This window comes from Gekko japonicus, unplaced genomic scaffold, assembly GCF_001447785.1.
Source record: "Gekko japonicus isolate JY-2015 unplaced genomic scaffold, Gekko_japonicus_V1.1 scaffold682, whole genome shotgun sequence".
Lineage (NCBI taxonomy): Eukaryota > Metazoa > Chordata > Lepidosauria > Squamata > Gekkonidae > Gekko > Gekko japonicus.
The window spans coordinates 358908-381741 of NW_015167074.1; the positions used below are offsets into that span (position 1 = coordinate 358908).

The 22834-nt window shown below is 42.9% G+C and overlaps 1 protein-coding gene across 1 annotated transcript; it reads left to right on the forward strand.

Annotated features, from left to right (window-relative positions):
• The first annotated feature begins 5932 nt into the window (after positions 1 to 5932).
• On the forward strand, positions 5933 to 20500 carry COMMD8 (COMM domain containing 8). The gene is made up of 5 exons (XM_015412765.1): positions 5933 to 6005; positions 13534 to 13689; positions 15110 to 15262; positions 15788 to 15943; positions 19579 to 20500. The coding sequence occupies exons 1-5, from the start codon at positions 5964 to 5966 to the stop codon at positions 19597 to 19599; spliced, it is 528 nt and encodes a 175-aa protein (XP_015268251.1). The 5' UTR covers positions 5933 to 5963; the 3' UTR covers positions 19600 to 20500.
• The last annotated feature ends 2334 nt before the right edge of the window (positions 20501 to 22834 follow it).

Below are 22834 nucleotides of genomic sequence, written 5' to 3' on the forward strand. Positions count from 1 at the left end.
TGTGGTTAACTATGTACAGTGATTTATTTCCAATATATTACATACAGAAATACTGCAACAGTGCAACCAATATAAATACAAATAATTGTATGAACACTGCAGAATAATCACTCCATGATGTTTAATCTTATTCTTTTTCCAATCTAGACGTCATGAGAAGAACATGCAAGATGTCATGCAGATGAGAGGACGAACTTCCCCGGAGTAACCGTTTCGTTTCGATATTTCTTTTTCATACAAATATCCTGACAAGAAACATAAACATTACTCATAACAGGAAACCATCCCCGCCTTAATACATAAACCATCACAAATTTAGAAACATACATACAGTTCTGCTTCCACTTATTCATTCACCTTCCAAAAGGATATCTCTAATTCTATGAATAAAACATATTTGATTATATTAAATATCTTAATTTCATTATTCTATATCCATACATAAGTGCTATATTCTTTATACAAGATACATATGTAAAAAAATCCTTACCCCAGCAACTTTGGAATAGCTTATAACCGGCACATAGCCTATGTATCAAATCGGGCTGATCAGCCTTAGCAATAGCTCTCATTGCTTGATCTTATATCCTAATTGATGTGTCACCTGCTACCTAAAAGATGTTGCCAACTTACTATGTTTGTTGTTTCCAACACACTCCTCTCATTGTTCATACCAGAACCCCCAGACAAACAGACAGAAGAACAAAACCATACTTATCCACGCAACCTAATGTACGTCCCTAAACCTACAGTCAAAAATTCTCACTCTAAGTTGTTATAAAAAACATGACAATTCCAGGGCTGCATTCAATCCCACTGGTTGAATCGTATCCAATTTGAAGCACCAATAAGCTTCCCTTTGAAGTAGTATTTTACGTGTGTCACAGGCCTCGTAGGGTTTAGAGCGAATGACTTCCAAAACTGTACACTTAAACTCATCTGGGCGATAGCCCACCTCCAGAAAATGAGGTACCAGGGGGGCATCTTGGCAAGCATGTCTAAGTCTTGATTTATGCTCAAGCACCCGGGTTCTAAGTGCTCGTGAGGACTGACCTACATATTTCCAATATATACAGCTCTCTCCGTCAAAGTGCTCCGCCATACGCTCATACAAAAAGAAGGGAATACAATGTACAGACTACATACACTTATATACACTGACCAGCCAATCAGCTTACTGCTGAGTTACTGTGAGATAGCTCAGCTTAGCTCCCGTAAGAACCGGTTTGTGCTGGTTCTCCAGACTGTCAGACACCTGTCAATTAGGATCACACATGCTGAAGACTTATACCTGTCAACAAGCTAAAGTCATGTTGGTGCTAGAGGCAAAACAAAACCCAAATGACAAACTCAACCACTAATTTACTTGGAGTACAAGCCATGGGGAAGTTCTTGTGTAAAAGATCTAATGAAAGAAACAGGGACAGTTCTAGGAGGACTGGGCCCAATGAGTCAGTCTCCCATTTGGTTGATCTCATCTGAGTAAGAATGTGCCCTCAAGTTGCAAGTGTCCCATGGCAACTCCTTCCACAGGGCATTCCAGGCAAGAAATAAGCAGAGGTGGTTTGTCATTGCCGTCCTCCATGTAACAACCCCAGTCTTCCTTAGTGGACTCCCATCCAAATATTGAGCTGTTAGCTGATCTGAATTGTGTCCCAAATTGTGCTTTGGCTCATGAAACAGCCACCACTGACCAATGTTCCCTTGTTTGATCCAGTCAGAGAGTTAGGACAAACTGAATTTCAAAATACACTTGGGATAATGTTGCTCCACATCTTTTATATTTCTTTAATTTTAAAAAAATACAAAATAGAAGGCAAGAGCCTGCCAATTGCCTCCCTAAAAATGGTGACCTACCCACTCTGAACTGGAACATATAAAATGTAAATTGTAAACTTGTTGGTGTTTTGGAAAAGGGTTAATGGGTACAATGGCCCTTCCTTTTCTCTTCTGGAGAATCTGCCACACAATTTGGATAGCCTAGGCTTGCCCAGTCTCGTCAGTTCTTGGAAGCTAAACAGGATTGGCCCTGGTCAGTATTTGGATGGGAGACCACAAAGGAATACCAGGGTCATGATCAATGTTCCCTCTAAGCTGTGGAGTCTTGTGAGCAAAAATTCTGCTTTGTGAGTTACTGGCTTTAAAGTTGTGAGCCAGCGATTTGGCTACTACATAAATCAGTTTGCTCTGGAGTCATCCTTCCTGAGCTAAGACAAAAATCTGTGAGCTGGAGGCTAAAAAATTGTGAGCTAGCTCACACTAGCTCAGCTTAGAGGGAACACTGGTCATGATGTAAAAGCAGGCAATGGCAAACCACCTCTGAGCATCTCTTGTCTTGAAACCCCTATGGAGTTGTCATAAGCTGGTTGATACTAGTTGATGGCACTTTCCACCACTAGCAGAATCTGCCATCCCTTCTTTGCTCATCCTTTTTTTCTGGAGAATCCTATGATTATGAGTAAATAGGATTAAAATATTTTTGGTGACTTCAGTCATACTAAAACACCTAACTAAAATGACTATATACTTTGCATCAATACATGATAGGGATCCAGCAGTACATTTCTATTCATAGGAAAGACCTTGGCACTGTGGTGCATGCCCTGGTAACATCTAGATTAGACTACTGCAGCATGTTGTATTTGGGACTGCTCTTGAAGACTGTCCAGAAGCTACAGTTGGTACAAAATCCTGTGGCTAGAGTGTTGACTGGAGTGGGTTGTAGGATCACTCCAGTCTTGTTCCACCTACACTGGTTCCCAAATTCCTTCTGAGCTCAATTCAAAGTGCTGGTGTTGACCTTTAAAGCTCTGTACAATAGTTTGGGGTCAGCATACCTTAAAGACCACCTTCTCTCATATGCAGTATACTAAGTATTTATCTGGAATTTATCCTGTACCAATATCTGTGGAAAGATCATACATGTCACTTTTGGAAGCACTTCTTTAGGTGCCCACTAAGTGTTTCATAAAGTGGATGGAGCCATTGTAAATTAGGGCCTGTTATTGGTTCCCTCATTCAAATGAAAGGGTTTCCCACGGCTGCAAAGTAGGGACAGAGGTATTCCTACGGCAGCCATTTTGATGGTGTGCTCACCACTCCCAACTTTAACTAGAATGTGAGCCTTCCGACAGGGCCTGTTTGGTTACATTAAAAATAATCATAACCGTGATCTAATTTAAAAAGATTAAACGTCTGCTTATCTCTTAATTTCTCTCTGCTTGTCAGTTCCTGGAAGCCACCCTGAGCCTGCCTAGAGGGGAGGGCGGGGTAAAAGTGAAATAAATAAATAAATAAATAAATTTGTGAGTCACATTTGATAAACTGTCCTGCTGTTAACATTTATCCTGCTGGTGTTCGTAGTTTTCAACAGAGACTTTCCAACTCAATCTGTTTCCTTCTTTGTAGTCCACCCCCCCCCCAACCAGAGTTTCAACATCGCCCATTTTTAGAAAGGAACAAACTGCAGATTTCAGACTATACCACCATGCCCTAAAACATCCCCCCCCCCTTGGGGACATAACATCCAATCTGAGGGTTTTAGGGAACTCAAAAGCTCACTTAAATTATATTTTGGTTTTAAAGCAGATTTTAAAACACTATGGTTTTGGGGGGAACAATTGTCTTATATGCAAAATAAAATGTATTGTAAAAACACACAGTCAATGGAATGCAGCAGTGCTGTAAATGATGTAATGATTATTTGAAAAATCGGGGGGGGGGGGAATTCCATGCTTTTCATTATTTGGTCTTCATCCTAATTAATGTTTCTGCAAATGCATGTGTCCTTAAGTAAAGGTATATAAATAGTTCCTCTGACAGAAAGCCAACACTGTCACTTTTAGAATTCCAGATGATTCCAAACTCAGCCCAGTTTAATCTGTAAATGTGTGTTGTGCTATTAATAAAAGGTATTACTAGCTTTTTTGTTTCTGTTATAGACCAACATTAAAAACAGAAAAGAACCAACCACCTTACGCTTTTTGTCATTCTTATGTTTCAGTACTGACTCTAGCAGTGGCCTCTGCATTATGAGTCATAAGATTCAAGCCCATGAACCCACCTTTGACAAAACCACGGTCTAATATTGCAAACATACATTCCCTGGAATGATGGTTCCAAGAAAGGTCCCTGATCAGTAATGTTATACAAACCAAGTCCATTTTCTTCTGGTTTACTGTGAAGTGGTGTGTGTCCTTTTAAGTTTGCATATCACATATATTCCTCATTCAGTTATTTTTCCATCTGTTTTGGACAGTTGTGCTTTTTTCATGAAATGTTAAACTGGAAAAGAAAGTGCCAATCAAGCAATTCTCAACTCTCACCAGAGTTTGGTTTGCAATTATTTTTTTGGTGGAACAGTACTTGAACAATGACCCAAGATAGTCAAATAGTGTATCTTTCCTTTTTGATACAGAGGCAATTTTTGTGTGGAGCCAGAAAGCTTGTCATAGTTTTCACCAACAAATCCTGTCCCAATAAAAGGTCCAATCTTATTGGTATTGCTTGAAAAACTGGTAACAGCTTCGGCTGAGATAGAATTTGTTTGTGTTTGAGCTGATCTGTAACATCACCACAAACATAAAAACACAAACTAAAATTATAAACCCATTTACTACAGTTGAAAACCAGACCGTTTGCTGATTTAAATTATGAAATGAAATGCTGATTTCAGTTATGATCATGCAACACTAAAACTCAAAGGGAGTTTCTTCAAAACAGCAGGATTGCATCCTTTAGCATCCTCAGAGGCACACATGTGAAAAAATCAGATTTGAGTTTTAAATGAGTTCAAAATCATCTCCATCAAAGCAGAATCATGAACAGAAAAGGACTGCCTTTCCGCTGTGAACAGACTCAGATCAGTAACATAGGGATGCCAGTCTCCAGGTGGGACCTTGGGATCGCCCGGAATTACAGTTCATCTCCAAACTACAGAGATCAGTTCTTCTGGAGAAAAGGAATGCTTTGGAAGATACTCTGGGATTTCACCCAGTGAGGTCTCTGCCCTCCCCAGGCTCCATCCTCAAAAATCTCCAGGAGTTTCCCAAGCTGGATCTGGAAATCCTAACACCCCCCCACACACACACACACGCCAGAGGCCAGGGGGAACCTGTCCCTTTAATTTTTGAAGTTGCCTCATATGCAGTCAGACCCTTGGACTAGCCAAGGCAGCGTTGTCTATTCAGAACTCCAGCAGCACAGAGGTTTTTCATGTCACCAGCAATGCTCCCTCTACCCTGTGGAGTCTTGGGAGCAAAAATTCTACTTCGTGAGCGACTGGCATTAAAGTTGTGAGCGAGCGATTTGGCGACTGCATAAATTAGTTTGCTCTGGAGCCCTCCTTCCAGAGCCAAGACAAAAACGTGTGAGCCGGAGGCTAAAAAACTGTGAGCTAGCTCGCACTAACTCAGCTTAGAGGGAACACTGCTTCCTAATCGTTTCCACTGGAGATGCCACGGATCCGCCGAGCGTGCACCTTTTAGCATGCAAAGCAGTGCTCCACGGCTTCTTTGGGAAAGGACCTGTTCTTTGCAACATCCTCAAATATTCCACAGATTAAAAACAAAGATGCCGGGGGCTGAATCTAGCACTTCATGCCTGCAAAACAGTCCCTCTCCACTGAACCTTTCCTCTACAGGCCGCGCTAGTTCGCAAGCCTCCTTGCTTTCCCATGGCAACCGGGGAGGAGGGGGGAGATGGCGAGGACTCCATAACGGGAAAAAAAATTAAAAAATCGGAGCCTCGAACTTCGCGCCTGCGCTCTGCTTTCTTCTCGTCACTGTGAAGAGGGAGGAGGCAGCCAAGGCGGAAGCGATCCCCGCCGGGCCTGGGAGGGGCGGAGCAAAGGTGCGGTCACGTGTTTCGCCGCACGTCGCTCTTCCACGCCTTTCGCTCGCCTCCCGCCTCGTAGGGGGGGGGGCAAGCGGAAAGGGGGCGGGGCAAAGGGGAAAAAAGAAATCATGAAGCGGTTGGAGAAGTTGCCGGCTGAGGAGACGTTGAAGGTGAGGTGGGAGGGGGGACGTGGCGGCCCCCCCCCACTAATGCTGGGGGGGGGGGGGGGGGGAGAAGAGGGCGGCGGCTTCCTGGAGGCCTCCCTGGTCCACTTTCCTCGCTGTTGGTCCCGAGAAGGCATCTGCCTCCCTTCGTCCCTTCCCCTTTCCGGTGTTTGAAGAGGGCAGAACCGAACCGTGATCGTTTCCTTTCCTGGATCACGCCAAAGCCCCCTTAGGCCAAGGTTTTGACTTGTAGCTTCTGGAACTGAAGGTGCCCCCCCCCACCGCGGTTGCTGTCCATTACCTGGTACTTAAAAAGATAGCCTGCCTCTGTTCATGGAGGTTCCATGTATGCCCCGAGGTTGCCAGCCTCCAGGAGGGGCCTGGAGTTCTCCGGGAGTTATAACCAAAGCTCCCTCTAAACTGCAGAGTCCTGTGAGCAAAAATTCTACTTTGTGAACTACTGGCATTAAAGTTGTGAGCGAGCGATTTGGCTACTGCATATTTAAGTTGCTCTGGAGCCCTCCTTCCTGAGCTAAGACAAAAATGTGTGAGCCGGAGGCTAAAAAACTGTGAGCTGGCTCTCACTCACTCAGCTTAGAGGGAACACTGGTGTGGTGTATTCAATCTGACCCCAATGTATGTATGAAACGCAGTCATTGAAACACCATGTGAAGCTTTCCTCCTGGGCTAGGATCCTAATCCCTCAAATGTTATTGGTAGCCCAGGAAGAGCCGACCAATCACCAACAGCCAGTTCTATTGTGATTGGACTTTATCCCTGCAACCTCATAGGTTGGTATTTGTATAGTAGGCGTGGCTATATTTGCCGGGAGAGTTTAAAAGTAGAACAGCTTCAATGTAAAAGCTGTTCTGGCTATTCATGTTGATCTGTTTGGAGTTGAGTTATGAGTTGCTGAATAAAGCTAATCTTTCGCTGAAATCACTGTCTGACTCTTTGTTAAGTAACCGACTTAACAACTGGTTGCAACTGATTTCCAGAGTTCCAGAGTAGACATCAGTTCCAATGGAGAAAAAAAAATGGCTGTTTTGGAGGGTGGATTCTGGTATCACACCAATACTGAGCTCCCTCCCCAGGCTCCATCTCCATATCTCCAGGAATTTTTCAGCCTGGAGCTGGCAGCCTCCCTCCCCCCCTTGGTTCCTTATAGAGAGCCAGTTTGGTGTAGTAGTTAAGAGCAGCGGACTCTCATCTGGGGGATGTACTAAAAGTAAGGACAGCGATTGCCGGTAGACAAAACATGATTGCCCATAGGGAATAATGGAGACCACACTTACCCACAGGGAATAATGTAGCCCACGCTTGTCAATAGGCAGTAATGGAGACCATGCTTGCTGATTCCCCACTCCTCCACGTGCAGCTGCTGGTGTGACCTTGGGTCAGTCACAAGTTCTTTCACAGCTGTTCTTGCAAGAGTGGTCCTCAAAAAAGCTCTCTCAGCCCCACCTACCTCGCAGGGGGTCCGTTGTGGGGAGAGGAAGGGAAGGAGACTGTGCTCTGAAACGCCAAATGAAGGGTGGATATAAATCCAGTCTCCTCCTCTAATAGGTTTTGGTGTGCCTATGCCACAGACATTCATTTGCTTATGGTTGCCAACTTCCAGGCTGAGCCTTGAGTTCTCCCATAATTGCAAGTAATCTCCAGACTCCGTTCTGGAGAAAATGGAAGCTTTGGCGGGTGGACTCACATCTCTGAGGAGCTCTCTACCTAAACTGCACCTTCCTCGAGCTCCATATTTAGACGTTTGTATGATGCTTTTCTCTCCAGTGGGGACCCAAAGCAGTTTTTGTCTTACTTTTTCCTCAAGACAACAACCCTGTGTGGTAGGTTAGCCAGAGAGATAGTGAGTAGCCAGTCCAAAGTCACCCAGGAAACTGTCATGGCACAATGGGGATTTGAACCTTCATCTCTGATATTCCAGGCTGACACAAGCCAGTGCCCCATACTGGACATCTTTTAGATAAAGTACTGTGATAAAGTGAAGCACTCTGCAGAATAAAACAATGGTATAAATAAAGTCAGTGGCACAGAATTTAATGCTGTCTAAACACAAAGGAGAAATAAAACTTTTGTTTTAAAACCCATCTAAGCTAATGTCCTGTCACAAGATGAGTTCCCTTAGTGGTGCTTTTCCCCAGGTAAGTGTGCACAGGATTTTTAATCATGCATGATTAAATCCTTTCAGCCCCTAATATGCTGTCTTGTCAGTTTCATTGGTGATTACCTGTGCCACCTTTTGTCCAGTCTAAAACAAAACTTGAGTAGAGAAACTTGAGTAGAGTAGCTTGAATAGAGAAACTGCATGGAATTGCACTGTCAGAGTCTTAATGCTACTTGGGAGGAGAGACATTTCCCACTGTCCACACTCCTAATAATTAGCAATTTCTATTATTCTTGCTTTCTGATTGTCATTCATAGCCTTGTTGGATAATAATTTTAAAGAGGCAATGGATTAAATAGCTTTCTTCTGATAATTTTAAAGAGGCAATGGATTAAATAGCTTCTGATAAAGCAATTCAAAGTAATTGTTTTCATCTACTTTTGGGGGTAAATGGTTAGTGAAAGGCCTCTGTCTTATAATGAGAAATTGTCTGCCTCACCAAATAATTTCACTCTTGAGAATTAACGGTTTCTTTGCTTGTTGAGGATTTCTGTTTTTTACATTGGCATGTTCCAGTTATATTTTGGTACATCCCTGTGAAACTGAAACAAAGAGGAATAATTTGGTGATTTAAAAGATTCTTTCTCCTTCCTTGTTGTGTCTTGTTACACCAGACTGCAGACTCTTGAGATGAAATTTATTTTAATGCATGCATTTTATGATTTATTTTATTTACGTTAATAATGTAAAAGTATTATATTAAAAACAAAAGATTATCTGATTTGACCTCACTTCATCAGATGCATGAACTTCAGGTGATGGCATCTATCTATCCACTTATCTATAACCTTGTTATAGCTTAGTAACTACAACTACAGTAGCTCAGAGAATGCTATTTTACTTTTGGGGGGAGTACTCCCTGTGTATTTTTTTAAAGATATCAAAGTTCTTGGCAAACTTGGGGGGGGGGGTCACCCAAGTTTGCAGAAAAATCTTTTTTGGGTAGATTTAGATATCCACAGATGTGGCCACACTTGGGAAATAAATATATAATGAGTAAAAATGTAGTAGTTGCTCTAGTTTGCCTGAACTGTGTAGTTCACATATACAGGAGGATGAGGTGGTAGGAGGACAAAATGGTAGAATGCACTGCATCACTTCAGACTACACGTGGAAGGATGCATTTTGGAATATTTTGTGCTCAGCCCCCCCACATCGCAAACAAAGGCAAGGGAGAGATTTTGTCTGTGCTGTGTAAGGTCTTTTTGTGTGTGTGGAGTTGCAAAATAACATTATAAGCTGGAATCTACCAGCTGCAGTCTGAAAGGGAGCTGTCCATTCTGCCCCCTGAGGGCTCTTCCACCTCACTCTCTTGAAAGGCCTTGGAGACAGAGGTTGATTCCACAGGACAGATTCTTAGTGCTGCTTTCATTGCCACTGCAAATGCAGAGGCCTGGGTGTTGGTGATGGGGCTTCCACAGGTGCTTTGCAGGGACTGTGCATTGGCATGATCCTTGCAGAGGCCGTGGCAACATTGCCTCCTCCTTTCCATGCATAGTTTTGTTAACTGTTAAATGTTAAAATGTGAAATAGATAAGTGGCAGTAGCTAAATACAGTGCCATAGAACCACTGTGGTGTAGTGGTTAAGAGTGTTGGACTAGTATCTGGGAGACCCGGGTTCCAATCCCCACTCTTAAAAAAAAAAAATCATTGGTTATTGGACGTCCCATCAATTAGCAAAATGTTACAGAACTGAAAATCACAATGTTCAACCATCTAAACTGTATTGTGTTGAGGGAATTCCATCATTAGCACATAGAAATTCTAAGACTGGTTTCCATATTTTGTCATATTCAAATAAAGGAACTACTGTACGTAAGTCCCCCCCCCAAAAAATTGGATTGTGCATAATCCTACCCATCAAAAATTGTTCCCAGATTTTCTGGTGCCATTTTTTGAGCAAGCATCCCGTGAAGGATTTCCAATTCCTGGCAATGACCAAGCGAGCAGAAGCAGCCAGTGTAGAGACAAGAAATTTGGTATTTTTATCAAGCAAAGAGTCAGCAAAGAGTCATTGTGTAAAAAGGTGGGGTCCAAATGAATAAAATTAAATATAGTATTATAACGTGGTATAACGTTGTAATAACCTATTGTTACTTATTCAGATTTTAATAGAGCCATTATATTGTTATCAAAATGGATTGTGATAGTGCTGTAGCAATTAACTGATTTTTAAAAACTTGAAAAATCTCTCCAGTGGCGCAGCAGGAAAAATACGTTGGGACTGTGTGTCAGGACCCACAGCAAAACAACGAAGTACATGCTTCTAGGAAGGTTTTACTTTTATTGAAAAGCTATAGATACAGTAGGAGCTGCGGTGGCTCAAGTGGTTAAGACGCTGAACTGCAGGCTGTGGAAGGCCGGTAGTTCAGCAGTTCGAGACCCGAGTGTGCCACATGACGGAGTGAGCTCCCGTCTCTAGTTCCAGCTCCTGCCAACCTAGCAGTTCGAAAGCAAGAAATTACAAGTAGATAAATAGGTACCACTTCGATGGGAAGGTAACAGCGTTCCGTGCGCCTTGGTGTTTAGTCATGCCTGCCACATGAGCACGGAAACGTCTTCGGACAGCGCTGGCTCTTCGGCTTTGAAACGGAGATGAGCACCGCAACCCTAGAGTCGGATTCGACTGGCTTTCGAGCAAGGGAACCTTTACCTTTACTATAGATACAGTAACATGAACACTGTTAGGAATGGCGGGCGATCTATGCGCATAATAGGTTATAGGGCATTCGTATGCACACACACACACCCACGTAGCACCTAATTACATGAATTCCCGCGTGCGGGTAATAGGCTGAGAACTAACAGCTGCAAAAAGCAAAACAGGTAAAAAGCTTCCCAAGTCTCTTGTTGCTCAGAGACACAGCAACTCCTCCAGTGGCCTTGAGAGATATGCGTTGCAGCGAAGACGCAATTAAGCGCAAGGGAAAGAATGCACGTGAAAGGAAAACATATCCCATACTATTGGCAGCTTAGCTGACACTCTGGTGCTTGTGAGGGCCTGACAGCAGAGAAAATGGCACCAACGTGGGCAGGAGGAAGATCCATACCATTCCTTCCAGATTGCATGCTAACACACTTCAATTGCATTCTTTCCAAAAGATTGTTGTAAAACAGATTTTGGGAGGAGCGTATTGTGGATGGGAAAGCCTTGGAAACAGGACTGTTCCAGCAAAATGTGTGGAGGTAAAGGACTCCACTTTGGAAACCAGGATGGATGAAAACCTCCATGTCAAAGTAGCCTGAATGATTTGTCTACAGACACTATTACAGTGGAGCAAGAATCTGAATAGAAGAGTCATCATAAGGAGATGTAACATGTGCTTCTAGCATCTGAGCAAAGTCTCTCCATGATCAGTGAAACATGTGGGGAGTTTTTCTCTTATAATTAACTTTGCCTTTCTGATTTTTGACAGCTGCCCCTCCTGCATTCCTTTCACAGAGAGTTTGCTGCTTTCAGGCAAGCAAATGACTATGAGTCATTCTGTTCTTGGCATTTCCCCCTCCCGTGACTTGGTTTACATCAGTATTCCATGTTGGTGAATGGGATTGCTACAGTGCAAAATGTGTGTTGTGGAAGAATTCTCTCATGCGTGCCACCAGGCGAAAGAACCATCTTGCCTGTATCATTTTGCTGCATCCATACTAGACGCAGTCTCTTCTGGACAATAGCTCATTTTGTTCCTTATGTTCAGTTTTACCAATTCTATTAATCCTGGCCATGATGGAGCATTACTTTGTGTTGGAACCCTGTTTTAGATTGCTCTGTTCGGGCTTCAGATTATTCACTGCAGTTTTAATTAAACTGGTCCTTCTTGAGCTTGAGAGGCATCTTGCACCGCCCTGACCAGAAGTATAAAAACATTAGCCAATCTGTTATTGCCGTGTTTCCAACAGAGAGGTTTTCCTATCATCTTACCATGGTGGATTGAGAACCACTGCAGTATGGTTCCTTCCTGTACCGTGAAGCAAATATGGGAAGTCTTGGAAAACATAGGACTCAGTGGAGTCACTACAACTCAAAGAGAAAACCATCAAGGATGATGGTTGGGCCTTTAGATGCCAAAGGAGATGATTGATTGCTAAAGGGAGATCAATTGTAGAGATGCTGAATGCATCCTTTGCCGTGGAAGGTGTAGAGAGGCAGTTAGCCACATCAGAATTGCTGTTTTCAGGACACGTGTCACAAGATGAAGTTCTCGTTCAAAATTAACATATTAAACTAACAAGTCACTGGCTCTGGTTTGCATACACCCAAGGTTTCTTATGGAATTAAAGTGTGAAATTGTTGATCTTCTAACTGTAATATGCAACTTGTAATTAAAATCGACTCCCTGCCAGAAGATTGGAGAATAGCAAATATAATGCCAATTTTCGGAAAAGGGTTCCAGGAAATTACAGGCAAGTTAGTCTGACATCTGTTTCAGCTATATTGATGGAAACTTGTGAAAAATGGAACACAGCATACATAGGAACAAGTCCTCCTGGGTTCTGCAAAGAGAAGTTCTCTGAGAGTGTTAGCCAATTTTATGACTGTTAAGATTCTTGAGAGGGTACTCTTATATTTGAAGGAGGTGTCCACAATGCCTTTTGCAGTTGTATGAAAAGAGTGCTGTCAGTGATTTGTCTACGCTACACAACCAAGATTTTTTGGGAAGACATATTTGAACACCCTACCTTTGATGGAACTTTCACCGTAAAAATGCAACTGAGCAAATTTGCTCATAAATGCTCCCATTGAAATCGGTGGTACCTTTCAGTGTCGTCTGTGGGGTCAGAAGCACGTCTCCCAGATGATTTGCAAATTTATGTATGCATGCATGCAATTTCCACTTGCAACATGCAGCAGAATGAAATAACTGCACTGTAGAAGGTGGGTCGGTACATAGGAGTCTTTAGTTTTTTAATTCTCTTCTCCCTAATACATCATTTGGGAATGATGGAAGTATTGGCTTTAAACTGTCCAATATTAAAAGAGCTGATATGTCCAGATCCAGTTGGGCGTTTGTATCTAACACTTGTAACTGCACAGCTTTCTATTGTTGTGTGTACATATGTGTTTGCTATCAAGTTGCAGTCAACTTATGGCAACCCCAGCAAGGGGCTTTCAAGAGAAAGCAGTGATGGTTTGCCATTGCCTTCCTCTGCAGAGTGTTTCTTGGTAGTCCCCCATCCAAGTAATGACTATGTTTAGCTTCTGAGATCTGATGAGATCAGGCTATATACTATACCATTCCACATTCCACTGTTGTGTGTACTACAGCTAAAAAAAGCCAAGCCCTGTTGTTGTTCCAGTGACACAAGTTAATAGAAATGACAATGCCTTTAAATGTTCTCTTCTCATTCTCTTCCAGTTCCTCCATAAAGTAGTTGATAGTGTGTGTGGCCGTGCATATCCTCGCTACCAAGACTACAACACTGTTTGGAATTTGACAGAATGGATGGAAGTTTTAGAACAAGCTGCCACATATTTTAAATGCACAGTTGGCGCAGATCTCTCTGATGAAGAGGTATGAGCTGTAAAGAAAGCATGTGATTTTTATCTCAGCTGAAACTATTTTATCCAACAGGAAAATCTGTTAATAGAAAAGATATAAGGAACTTGATGCATCTTCAGCAGGCATCAAGTTGGGTTTCACATGTAGCTGTGCAGAGGTTACATATTCTCTAAATTACTTTTATGGTCTCCAGTGTAAAATGTATTGCTTATTTAAATTACCATGACAGGTAGCATTATTGAATTTGTAAAGGCTTTTTTCCTCTGGGATACATTAACATACAAGCCAACCTGTTTGAATTTCCTGTAGCTTATTTTTAGTCCCTAAATATTAGCCCCAGGGGCTCCTCTAGGACCTTAAAAGGGAGTTGGATTTCCTTCTAACTATTGCGAGCTATTTATATAGATTGGGTTGGGTGGTTCTCTATACAGGTTTTTTCCTTCTTTCAGTAAGGGCATAACTGAGTTTGTGAACCATCTATTAATCAAGCTACTGTGGTGGAAAATCCAGATGAGCACAATCCACTGTGAAGTTCTCCCTGTGCTAGCTGTTCAGAAATGAATGGGAGCAAATAAAAGCGTGGAAGAGGCTTTGAGAGAAGAACTATCAAGTAGATCGTGCTTTTTGTCTTTTCCTGTTAAATATAGCCTGAGTTTAAAACACCACATGATTGAGGGATGGGGGAAAGACATGGTCCACTTTTACTTTCAGAGTAGATAGGCAAAGTTGCCAGGGTGTAATCCAACCGCAGTCAGGTCTTTGAAGTCCCACAGATTTCAACGAGAGACCTAAACAGCATACTGAATAATCAGCAGGATTGAAAAGTATTTGACTTTGTTGGTTTGTGCCTGCACTACTAAGCAGGATCATATAATTCTGCAGCCAGGAACTAGGCACACACACACTTCCCTGTACTGTCAGAGACACTCAGAATCCTCAAAAAATCTTGGCGAAACAGGCAGTTGAGAGGAAGCGACGAATGCAGACATTTGAAGGCAAAGCAAGCCGCTCCCCCAAGGAACTACAGCAACAAACTTGTTGGCTGCAAGTTATGCCCTGTGATGATAGATTCCCTGCTGTTTCTAGCCTTATTTTTCACAATCTGCCACACAGCACTTCCCTCTTTCAGACTGGCTTTGAAGTGTACAGCTGGATACTTGAGGGTTTTGTAGCAGAGCATGTGAACATCTGTGCCTGCTGCTTCTTCTCAGCTGCTTGCTGTTCCATGATTACTTGGGGACTCAGAGTCACTCTGTGCATGCAGAGGTGTGTGCGTGTATGATTCCTGGCTGTCGGACTGCAGCTGATGATTTTAGACAATACTAAGAGTAATGAACTAAAAAATATCATCTAGTTATCTCTGTGCCCCTTTTATTTTTCTTGAAAGTGCCTCAGCTTAAAAAAAAATGACAATTTTTTTTCTTGTTTCTAGGCTCTTCAGCAGTTGAGTGAGCTGAGTTCCGATTCTCAAAAAGCAGTAGTGACTTGCTTGAAAGCTAGAAAGCCCGATATCAGGCATGCACTGATTGAGAGAACCAATGCCATCTCTTCTGCACAGCTCCAGGATTTTGACTGGCAGCTAAAGGTTAGATGACTGCTTGTGTAAGAATATCTAGGAAAAAAATCTGCAGCGCTTGGGTAGCCAGGGAACACAGACTGTGGCAAGCCAGTTCAATGGACAGTGTCTGTACATAATTTTCTGCCCTGTATCCATATTACGTGACTACAATATGTCGCTTTTTGTTTAGATCTACGGTGGGCAACTTAATTGGCCTAATGTTAAGCATGACTGGGAGGGGTTAAATCTGAAACTGCAAAAGTACCTTACCATAACTTTAACCCCCAAATTATCTTTAGGTTAGGTTTCCTTACTATTTAATTACTTGGTCAAACAGAAATAGTTTTGTGCGTGAAGAGTATTGATTCAGTCCACAAAGAAGCTCAGCTGCTCAGAACTGCATGTTTGTCACCAGACTTTATGTGTGGCTGAAGGGGTAACTATGAAGAGGAGCACTATTGGCAGCTTTTAAAATATCAGTTCAAGCAAGGCTCATTTACTGTAAAGGACTGCTTTATAACTGATCCGAATTTGTTTTATTTTGCCCTTCAGCTTGCCCTGTCTAGTGATAAGCTCTCCATGTTGCAAATGCCACTTCTGAATCTTGACCTGGATGTGTCAGAGAATGGTGACATGAAGCAGTACTCTATAGAAATGAATAAGGAGGAACTACAAAACCTGCTCAGTGCATTGGAAGCCGCTAATAAAGTATGTATTCTGTTTTGCTTTGACTCTGAAACTGCCAAAAAAAAAAAAGTCTCTCCAGTGACTCTAGCAGTAGTGCCCTGAATGCAAAGGTCTGCCTTGACCTGTTGCTATTGTTTCGTGGATCCACTCAGGTCCAATTACAGGTTTTATGGGCCCTGGGCAAAAAACTATAACTGGGCCCCATTTTCCCTTTGTTACAGTCCCTTTCTCCTCTTGCCGTACCTGTCCTAAACAGTAATTGCCTGCAGTGCCTTGGTCCCCCCCCCCCGGTAAAGTTTTTACCTTTCTTTTCTGGCTCCCAGACTTGTATTTTTTGGGAAGTGTTGGTCCATGGTGAGGATGGTGCTTAGAATCCATTGTGTTGCTGAAAGCAGGCAATAAAGAACGGAACACACGTGTGGAGGGTTTTTTTAAAAATAAAACGGAAGCAAGGAGAACAATATAAGCCACTTTGGGGAGAAAGATGGGGTTTGAATGAAGTAAATAAATATCTCTAAAGATCCCTGAGAGGTAAAATAGACAAAGCTATAGTGACTTGCTCAGAATTACAAATTATACTCTAGATCAAGGCTGAGTAATGAATTTTTCCATTTTGAACACTATTGTCATTGAATGATTCTCCACTAACACTCTCCCATCCCAACGTAGTACATGTTGTTGGTAAATCAATGCAAAGGCTGGCAATTACTGGGTAGGGTCATGTGTTGCTATGACATCGGAAGAATGGGATTGCATGCTGTTTGGTTTACACTTGCAATGGAAAAATCAGATCTCGTAGGTCATATCAGTTCATTGGAAAAAGAATCAAATAGAAGCAATAGAAAAGGTCCAATTTATTTGAACGATCAAAGTCCCAGCTAGCTTTTGAATGTTATTTTAAAAATTACTTTTGTTAGGATTTCAGCAAAAACCTGCAATTACAAATTACCTCAGAATGTAATCTCAGGCTTTGCTAATCCCAAGAATGTGTCAGACAATGTCAGTCTTTTTTATGGGCAGCAGATCTTGGAGCTTGACCAAGTAGCACCAAGCCACCTCAGGTCTGTGTCAGCTTTCCACTGTCAAAGGTATAGGCAAAGGCACCCCAATTTCTGGTCTTTACTGTACAGACTGAACATGCCAGAGTGCTGTCCACCATTACAGAGATGGTGACAGACCTATTGAGCTCTAACTTCATCAGTTGGGTCACCTTGTCAAATGCTGATGCTGGCAGCAGTATCTCTGTAATGTTTACAAGTCTCCGATCCTTTGCACATATGCATATAAAGATACCTCCATATCCTCCTTCAGAGCAGGCCTGTAGCCACGGTGGGGCACAAAGGGGCATGGCCCCACCAATAGTTTGTCGTGCCCCTCCAGTCAGCACTAGAGGTTGTTGTGAAATCTGTCACAAGCCTTCTGCCAATGAGAGAAGGTGTTTCCTTCCCTCCTCTGACCTCCCTCCCAGGCTTTGCCAGTGAGGGAGAGATTGTCCTTCCCTCCTCCCGCCTCCCTCCCAGGCTTTACCAGTGAGTGAAAGAGTCTCTTTGCCTCCTCCCTCCCAGGCTTTACCTTTGCACTTTGCTTCCTGCACAAAGTAGTTGACTCTGCTGTGCCCTGAAGCATGTGACACAGTCCTTTCCCCACCTTAGCATGCAGCTGTTCTGGCCCTTGAGAACACTTGGCGGGGGGGGGGGGGGGTGCTGCACCCACAGTGGATTGGGGCATCACAGCAAAGGGTGGGGGAGTCAGTCCCTGTATCTGTAGAGGGGAGCCTCCCCAGCTTCTCTTCCCATCTGCGTTAAGCAAAAAAGCCGCCCTTCCCCTACAGGCCAGGCAGGCTGTAGCTGCGAAGGAAGTGCACAGACTTCCTCGGGTTGCCAACTCCATGTTGGCAGATTCCTGGAGATTTGGGGGATGGAGCCTGGGGAAGGTGGGGGAGGGACATCAATCTGGTATAACGCCATAGAGTCTGTCCTCTGAAGTAGCCATTTTCCCCAGGAGCCTGCCGATCACTTGTAATTCTGGGAGATCTCCAGGCACTACCTGGAGGTTGGCAACCCTGTTGCATTCAAGCTGTCGTGCCTGTAGCTATCCTCATGTCCTTATAGAATTAGAAGAAAAGATTGGATTTATACCCCGCCCTTCACTACCCAAAGGTGTCTCAGAGCGGCTTACAAACTCCTTTCTCTTCCCCTCCCCACAACAGACACCCTGTGAGGTAGGTGGGGCTGAGAAAGCGCTTGACAGAAACTGCTCTTTTTCAAGAACAGCTGTGCCAGAGTTATGGCTTGCCCAAGGTCATCCAGCCAGGTGCAAGTGGAGGAGTGGGGAATCAAACCCGGTTCTCCCAGATTAGAGTCCATGCACTTAACCACTACACCAAACTTATAGCAGGTTATGTTGAGCTAGACCAAGGCAGGGTTTGGGGCTTTTTTGTGGGGAAGATGAGTTCATTGGAAGATGGTACTGGGAATCTGAGGGGCAATCCATTAAAAAAAATGCACGTTCTTCTGTTAACAAAGCCTCATTTCATGTCCAGAGGAAGAAACAGACACTTTTATGGTCATATATTGGTGATGGAGAGTCCCATTTGCCACATTGCAACCCAGGAAACTGGAAGTGGGACAATATGGGAGTGGGGATCTTCAGGCCTTTACAAAACTCCATCATGTGTCAATAACAGAAGGGGATATTTGGTGTTAGACAAAATGGACTATCCTTTAACCTTCTTTGTAGAATGATCCCTTGTAAAGATTGTGCAGTACATCATAGCTCATTCATAATAAAGTAAATAAATATTGACATGCTCACCATTACTGTACTCATTCCCCTCCCCCCAGTAAAACATTTTTGGCTATGGGCCTGCTTCAGAGTATCTTGAAACCTACTTTACATTCAGTGCCATGTAATTCAGTTAAGTCCTGCATTCCATGTTAGGACTGCAAACTATAGGCTTCTTTATCATGCCCGGAAACGCTCCCTCCTTCCCAAACCATCCTGATGAAGATCTCTTGGAAACTTAGACACTTGCTGTGTTGATTTTGGAATTAATGGCAGAAGCTGCAACTGGGAGTGGGCCCCCTGGCGGCTCCCACTGGTCAACAACTGACAAGAGTAAGCCCTGTTTTGACGCTTGGCCTGGATCCACTATATATCATTGCACAATAAGAGACTGATTTGGAGCTGTGGGAAGGATCCATTGTAGACCATACAGACTGAATGATAACAGTTGGACTCCTGGAGTGAGGCGATAGGGGAAGCTCTGTGGATGGAGAGTGCCCACTTTGTTCAGATGTGATAGGAAGACTTGTTAATGTTAAGAACGTTCAGCTGTTTCAGTTCAAAGTAGTTATTTAACTAAGGGTGATAAAAAAAACCCTTGCTGTATTTGTTTTTCCTTCTTGGACATGACTGTTGGTGAGAACTTCCTTTGTCTAACCATGCAAGTGGGATTTTACATTAATTTATCTCTTTATTGGAGAGCTTCAGGATATTTGCCTCTTAACTGCATGAAAACGATTGGAGTCTTATAAGAAGTATAGGAGAAGGGACTATTTTAAAAGGGTTATGATGAAAACTGAGTTTCGGGAACTGCAAAGTTTGTTCTGACTGATCCTGTAGCTCTTACCGTTTTCAATTTTCCCCCCTTAAAGGTTGTCCTGCAGCTGAAATGATTTGAACTGTTTGGAATGCCTTGTCGGTGGTGAAGAAATCTGCCCGTATTCCACAAATTGAAGTCTATACAGAAAAGTGACGGGAGACCAAGAACTCTATCAGACTCCTGCTGAGAGTCTCACTCCTGATCTACACTGAACAAGAATAAACAAAAAATGCATTATAGCTAATTTATGGCCAATGAAAAGGAACACAGCTTTGATACTCTGCTGCAGCATCTCTAAGAAGTCACCAGTGCCAAGTTTAAAAGCCGTTGGAGACCCTGGAGATACATTGACCTTTGTCTTCTTGTGCCACTAGCAAGCAGAGGCAAGTTACCTCCTAAGTGTGAACATTCCTTGTCTGCTTTGCTCAACATTCATGGATCAGTGCTGGACAACAGTTTTCATAGACCAAGTCAATAAACTTCATAGGAAATGTGTTTCTCTGCCAAGAGTAAGCTCTTGTGCTAGATGCTATGAAATATGTTTTCAGTTAATTGTGTCAGGTTGAAAATGGCAAACTAGAGGGGGGTCCCACAGCCAAGCAGACTTGACAACCACAAAGTGGGCCTTCACATGGGGGGGGGGGTTGACCACTGTAAGAATAAACAAACAGTTGTCTTTATAGCAATGACGAGCTTGAAACCATCAGAAGTTTAAAGATGAGTAAAATGCCTACTGAATCGAACATAATAAATTAGTCAAAGCTTGTGTGTGCACATCATATTAAAAAAAAACATATTCTGCCATCACCATTAGACAGTTATAAGCATTCCACCTCTTTTTGCCTTGTGACTGGCCTCTCTGCATTTGCCTTTACCTGTGTGGAAGGTGGGTTGTTTTTTAGCAATGTGAGAGTGTCTCATGGATTGTGAAGGAGAAGCAAAATTGTCCTTAGAGAGCTGAAGCCCACATAACTTTGCTGTCTTCGTTGGAGTATAGTGTAGCTGATAATGCATGAAAATAATTGTTTGCAGAGAATCTTAAGTGGGCATACAATGTAAGTCCATATTAGCCAACAACAGATCTTTGTTTGTATTATAATTTGTGTGCATTTATAACTTTAAAGAAAGCTTTCAAGACAAATATACAAAGCATGTTTCTGTCCTTCTCTATCAGAATGTTTTATTGATCTTGAATTTTTCAGTTTTGTCCGTTAGCTGGCCCTGTTGGAGAAGTGGGGAGTCATGCTGTAATTGTAACCACAAGATGTGATCGCTGCTTCTCCAGAGATTGCTGAAAAGACTAGATTGAGGCTCTGGAGTGCTTGTATCTTGATAATGCTGCTGGTGACATTCTAGGTTTTGGAGATCTTTGAAGTCAGCATGGGGTTTAATAGAATCCATTGTGTTGCTGAAAGCAGGCAATAAAGAACAGAACACACATGTGTGGAGGTTTTTTAAAAAAACAAAACGGAAGCAAGGAGAACAATATAAGCCACTTTGAGTCCACTTTGGGGAGAAAGATGGGGTTTGAATGATCACCTGGCGATCACTTGTAATTCTGGGAGATCTCCAGGCACTACTTGGAGGTTGGCAACACTGTTGCATCCAAGCCGGTGTGCCTGTAGCCATCCTTAAGTCCTTACAGCAAGTTATGTGGAGCCAGACCAGGGCAGGGTTTGGGGCTTTTTTGTGGGGAAGATGAGTTCATTGGAAGATGGTACTGGGAATCCGAGGGGCAATCCATTAAAAAAAATGCACGTTCTTTTGTTAACAAAGCCTCATTTCATGTCCATAGGAAGAAACAGACACTTTTATGGTCATATATTGGTGATGGAGAGTCCCATTTGCCACATTGCAACCCAGGAAAGTGGAAGTGGGACAATATGGGAGTGGGGATCTTCATGCCTTTACAAAACTCTGTTCATCACGTGTCAATAACATAAGGGGATATTTGGTGTTAGACAAAATGGAGCGCTGCGCAGGGCTCTTTTTGTAGCAGGTACTCCTTTGCATATTAAGCGACACACCCATAATGTAGCCAATCCTCCAAGAGCTTACAGTAGCTCCTGTAAGAAGAGCTCTGTAAGCTCTTGGAGGATTGGCTACATTAGGGGTGTGTGGCCTAATATGCAAAGGAGTTCCTGATACGAAAAGAGCCCTGATGATCTCTTGTAAAGATTTTGCAGTACATCATAGCTCATTCATAATAAAGTAAATAAATATTGACATGCTCACCATTACTGTACTCATTCCCCTCCCCCCAATAAAAATTTTCTGGCTATGGGCCTGCTTCATAGTATCTTGAAACCTACTTTACATTCAGTGCCATGTAATTCAGTTAAGTCTGTAATGCATCCTGCATTCCATGTTAAGACTGCAAACTATAGGCGTCTTCATCAGGCCCTGAAACGCTCCCTCCTTCCCATACCATCCTGATGAAGATCTCTTGGGAACTGAGACACTTGCTGTGTTGATTTTGGAATTACAGACCAACATAACTGCTTATCAATCTTTCTCAGTGTTTGGATACACAATAGCTCAGTTAGAGGGATTGTGTGTCCTCCCTCTGGTGTTCTAAAGTGGCTAAGCCAGGGATGGAGGCGGGAGGAGGGAAGCGGGAGGAGGGAGGCAGGGAGACTCCTTCTCTCATTGGCAGAAGCTGCAACTGGGAGTGGGCCCCCTGGCGGCTCTCACTGGTCAGCAACTGACAAGAGTAAGCCCTGTTTTGACGCTTGGCCTGGATCCACTATATATCATTGCACAATAAGAGTCTGATTTGGAGCTGTGGGAAGGATCCATTGTAGACCATACAGACTGAATGATAACAGTTGGACTCCTGGAGTGAGGCGATGGGGGAAGCTCTGTGGATGGAGAGTGCCCACTTTGTTCAGATGTGATAGGAAGACTTGTTAATGTTAAGAACGTTCAGCTGTTTCAGTTCAAAGTAGTTATTTAACTAAGGGTGATAAAAAAAAACCTTGCTGTATTTGTTTTTCCTTCTTGGACATGACTGTTGGTGAGAACTTCCTTTGTCTAACCATGCAAGTGGGATTTTACATTAATTTATCTCTTTATTGGAGAGCTTCAGGATATTTGCCTCTTAACTGCATGAAAACAATCGGAGTCTTATAAGAAGTGTAGGAGAAGGGACTATTTTAAAAGGGTTATGATGAAAACTGAGTTTCGGGAACTGCAAAGTTTGTTCTGACTGATCCTGTAGCTCTTACCGTTTTCAATTTTCCCCCCTTAAAGGTTGTCCTGCAGCTGAAATGATTTGAACTGTTTGGAATGCCTTGTCGGTGGTGAAG

What these genes read in the sequence shown, in the direction of transcription:
- COMMD8 (XM_015412765.1), top strand. Translation starts at nt 5,964, where the DNA reads ATGAAGCGGTTGGAGAAGTTGCCGGCTGAGGAGACGTTGAAG. An exon ending in CGGCTGAGGAGACGTTGAAG is followed by an intron (nt 6,006 to 13,533) that starts GTGAGGTGGGAG and finishes ATTCTCTTCCAG; the next exon opens with TTCCTCCATAAAGTAGTTGA. An exon ending in CAGATCTCTCTGATGAAGAG is followed by an intron (nt 13,690 to 15,109) that starts GTATGAGCTGTA and finishes TCTTGTTTCTAG; the next exon opens with GCTCTTCAGCAGTTGAGTGA.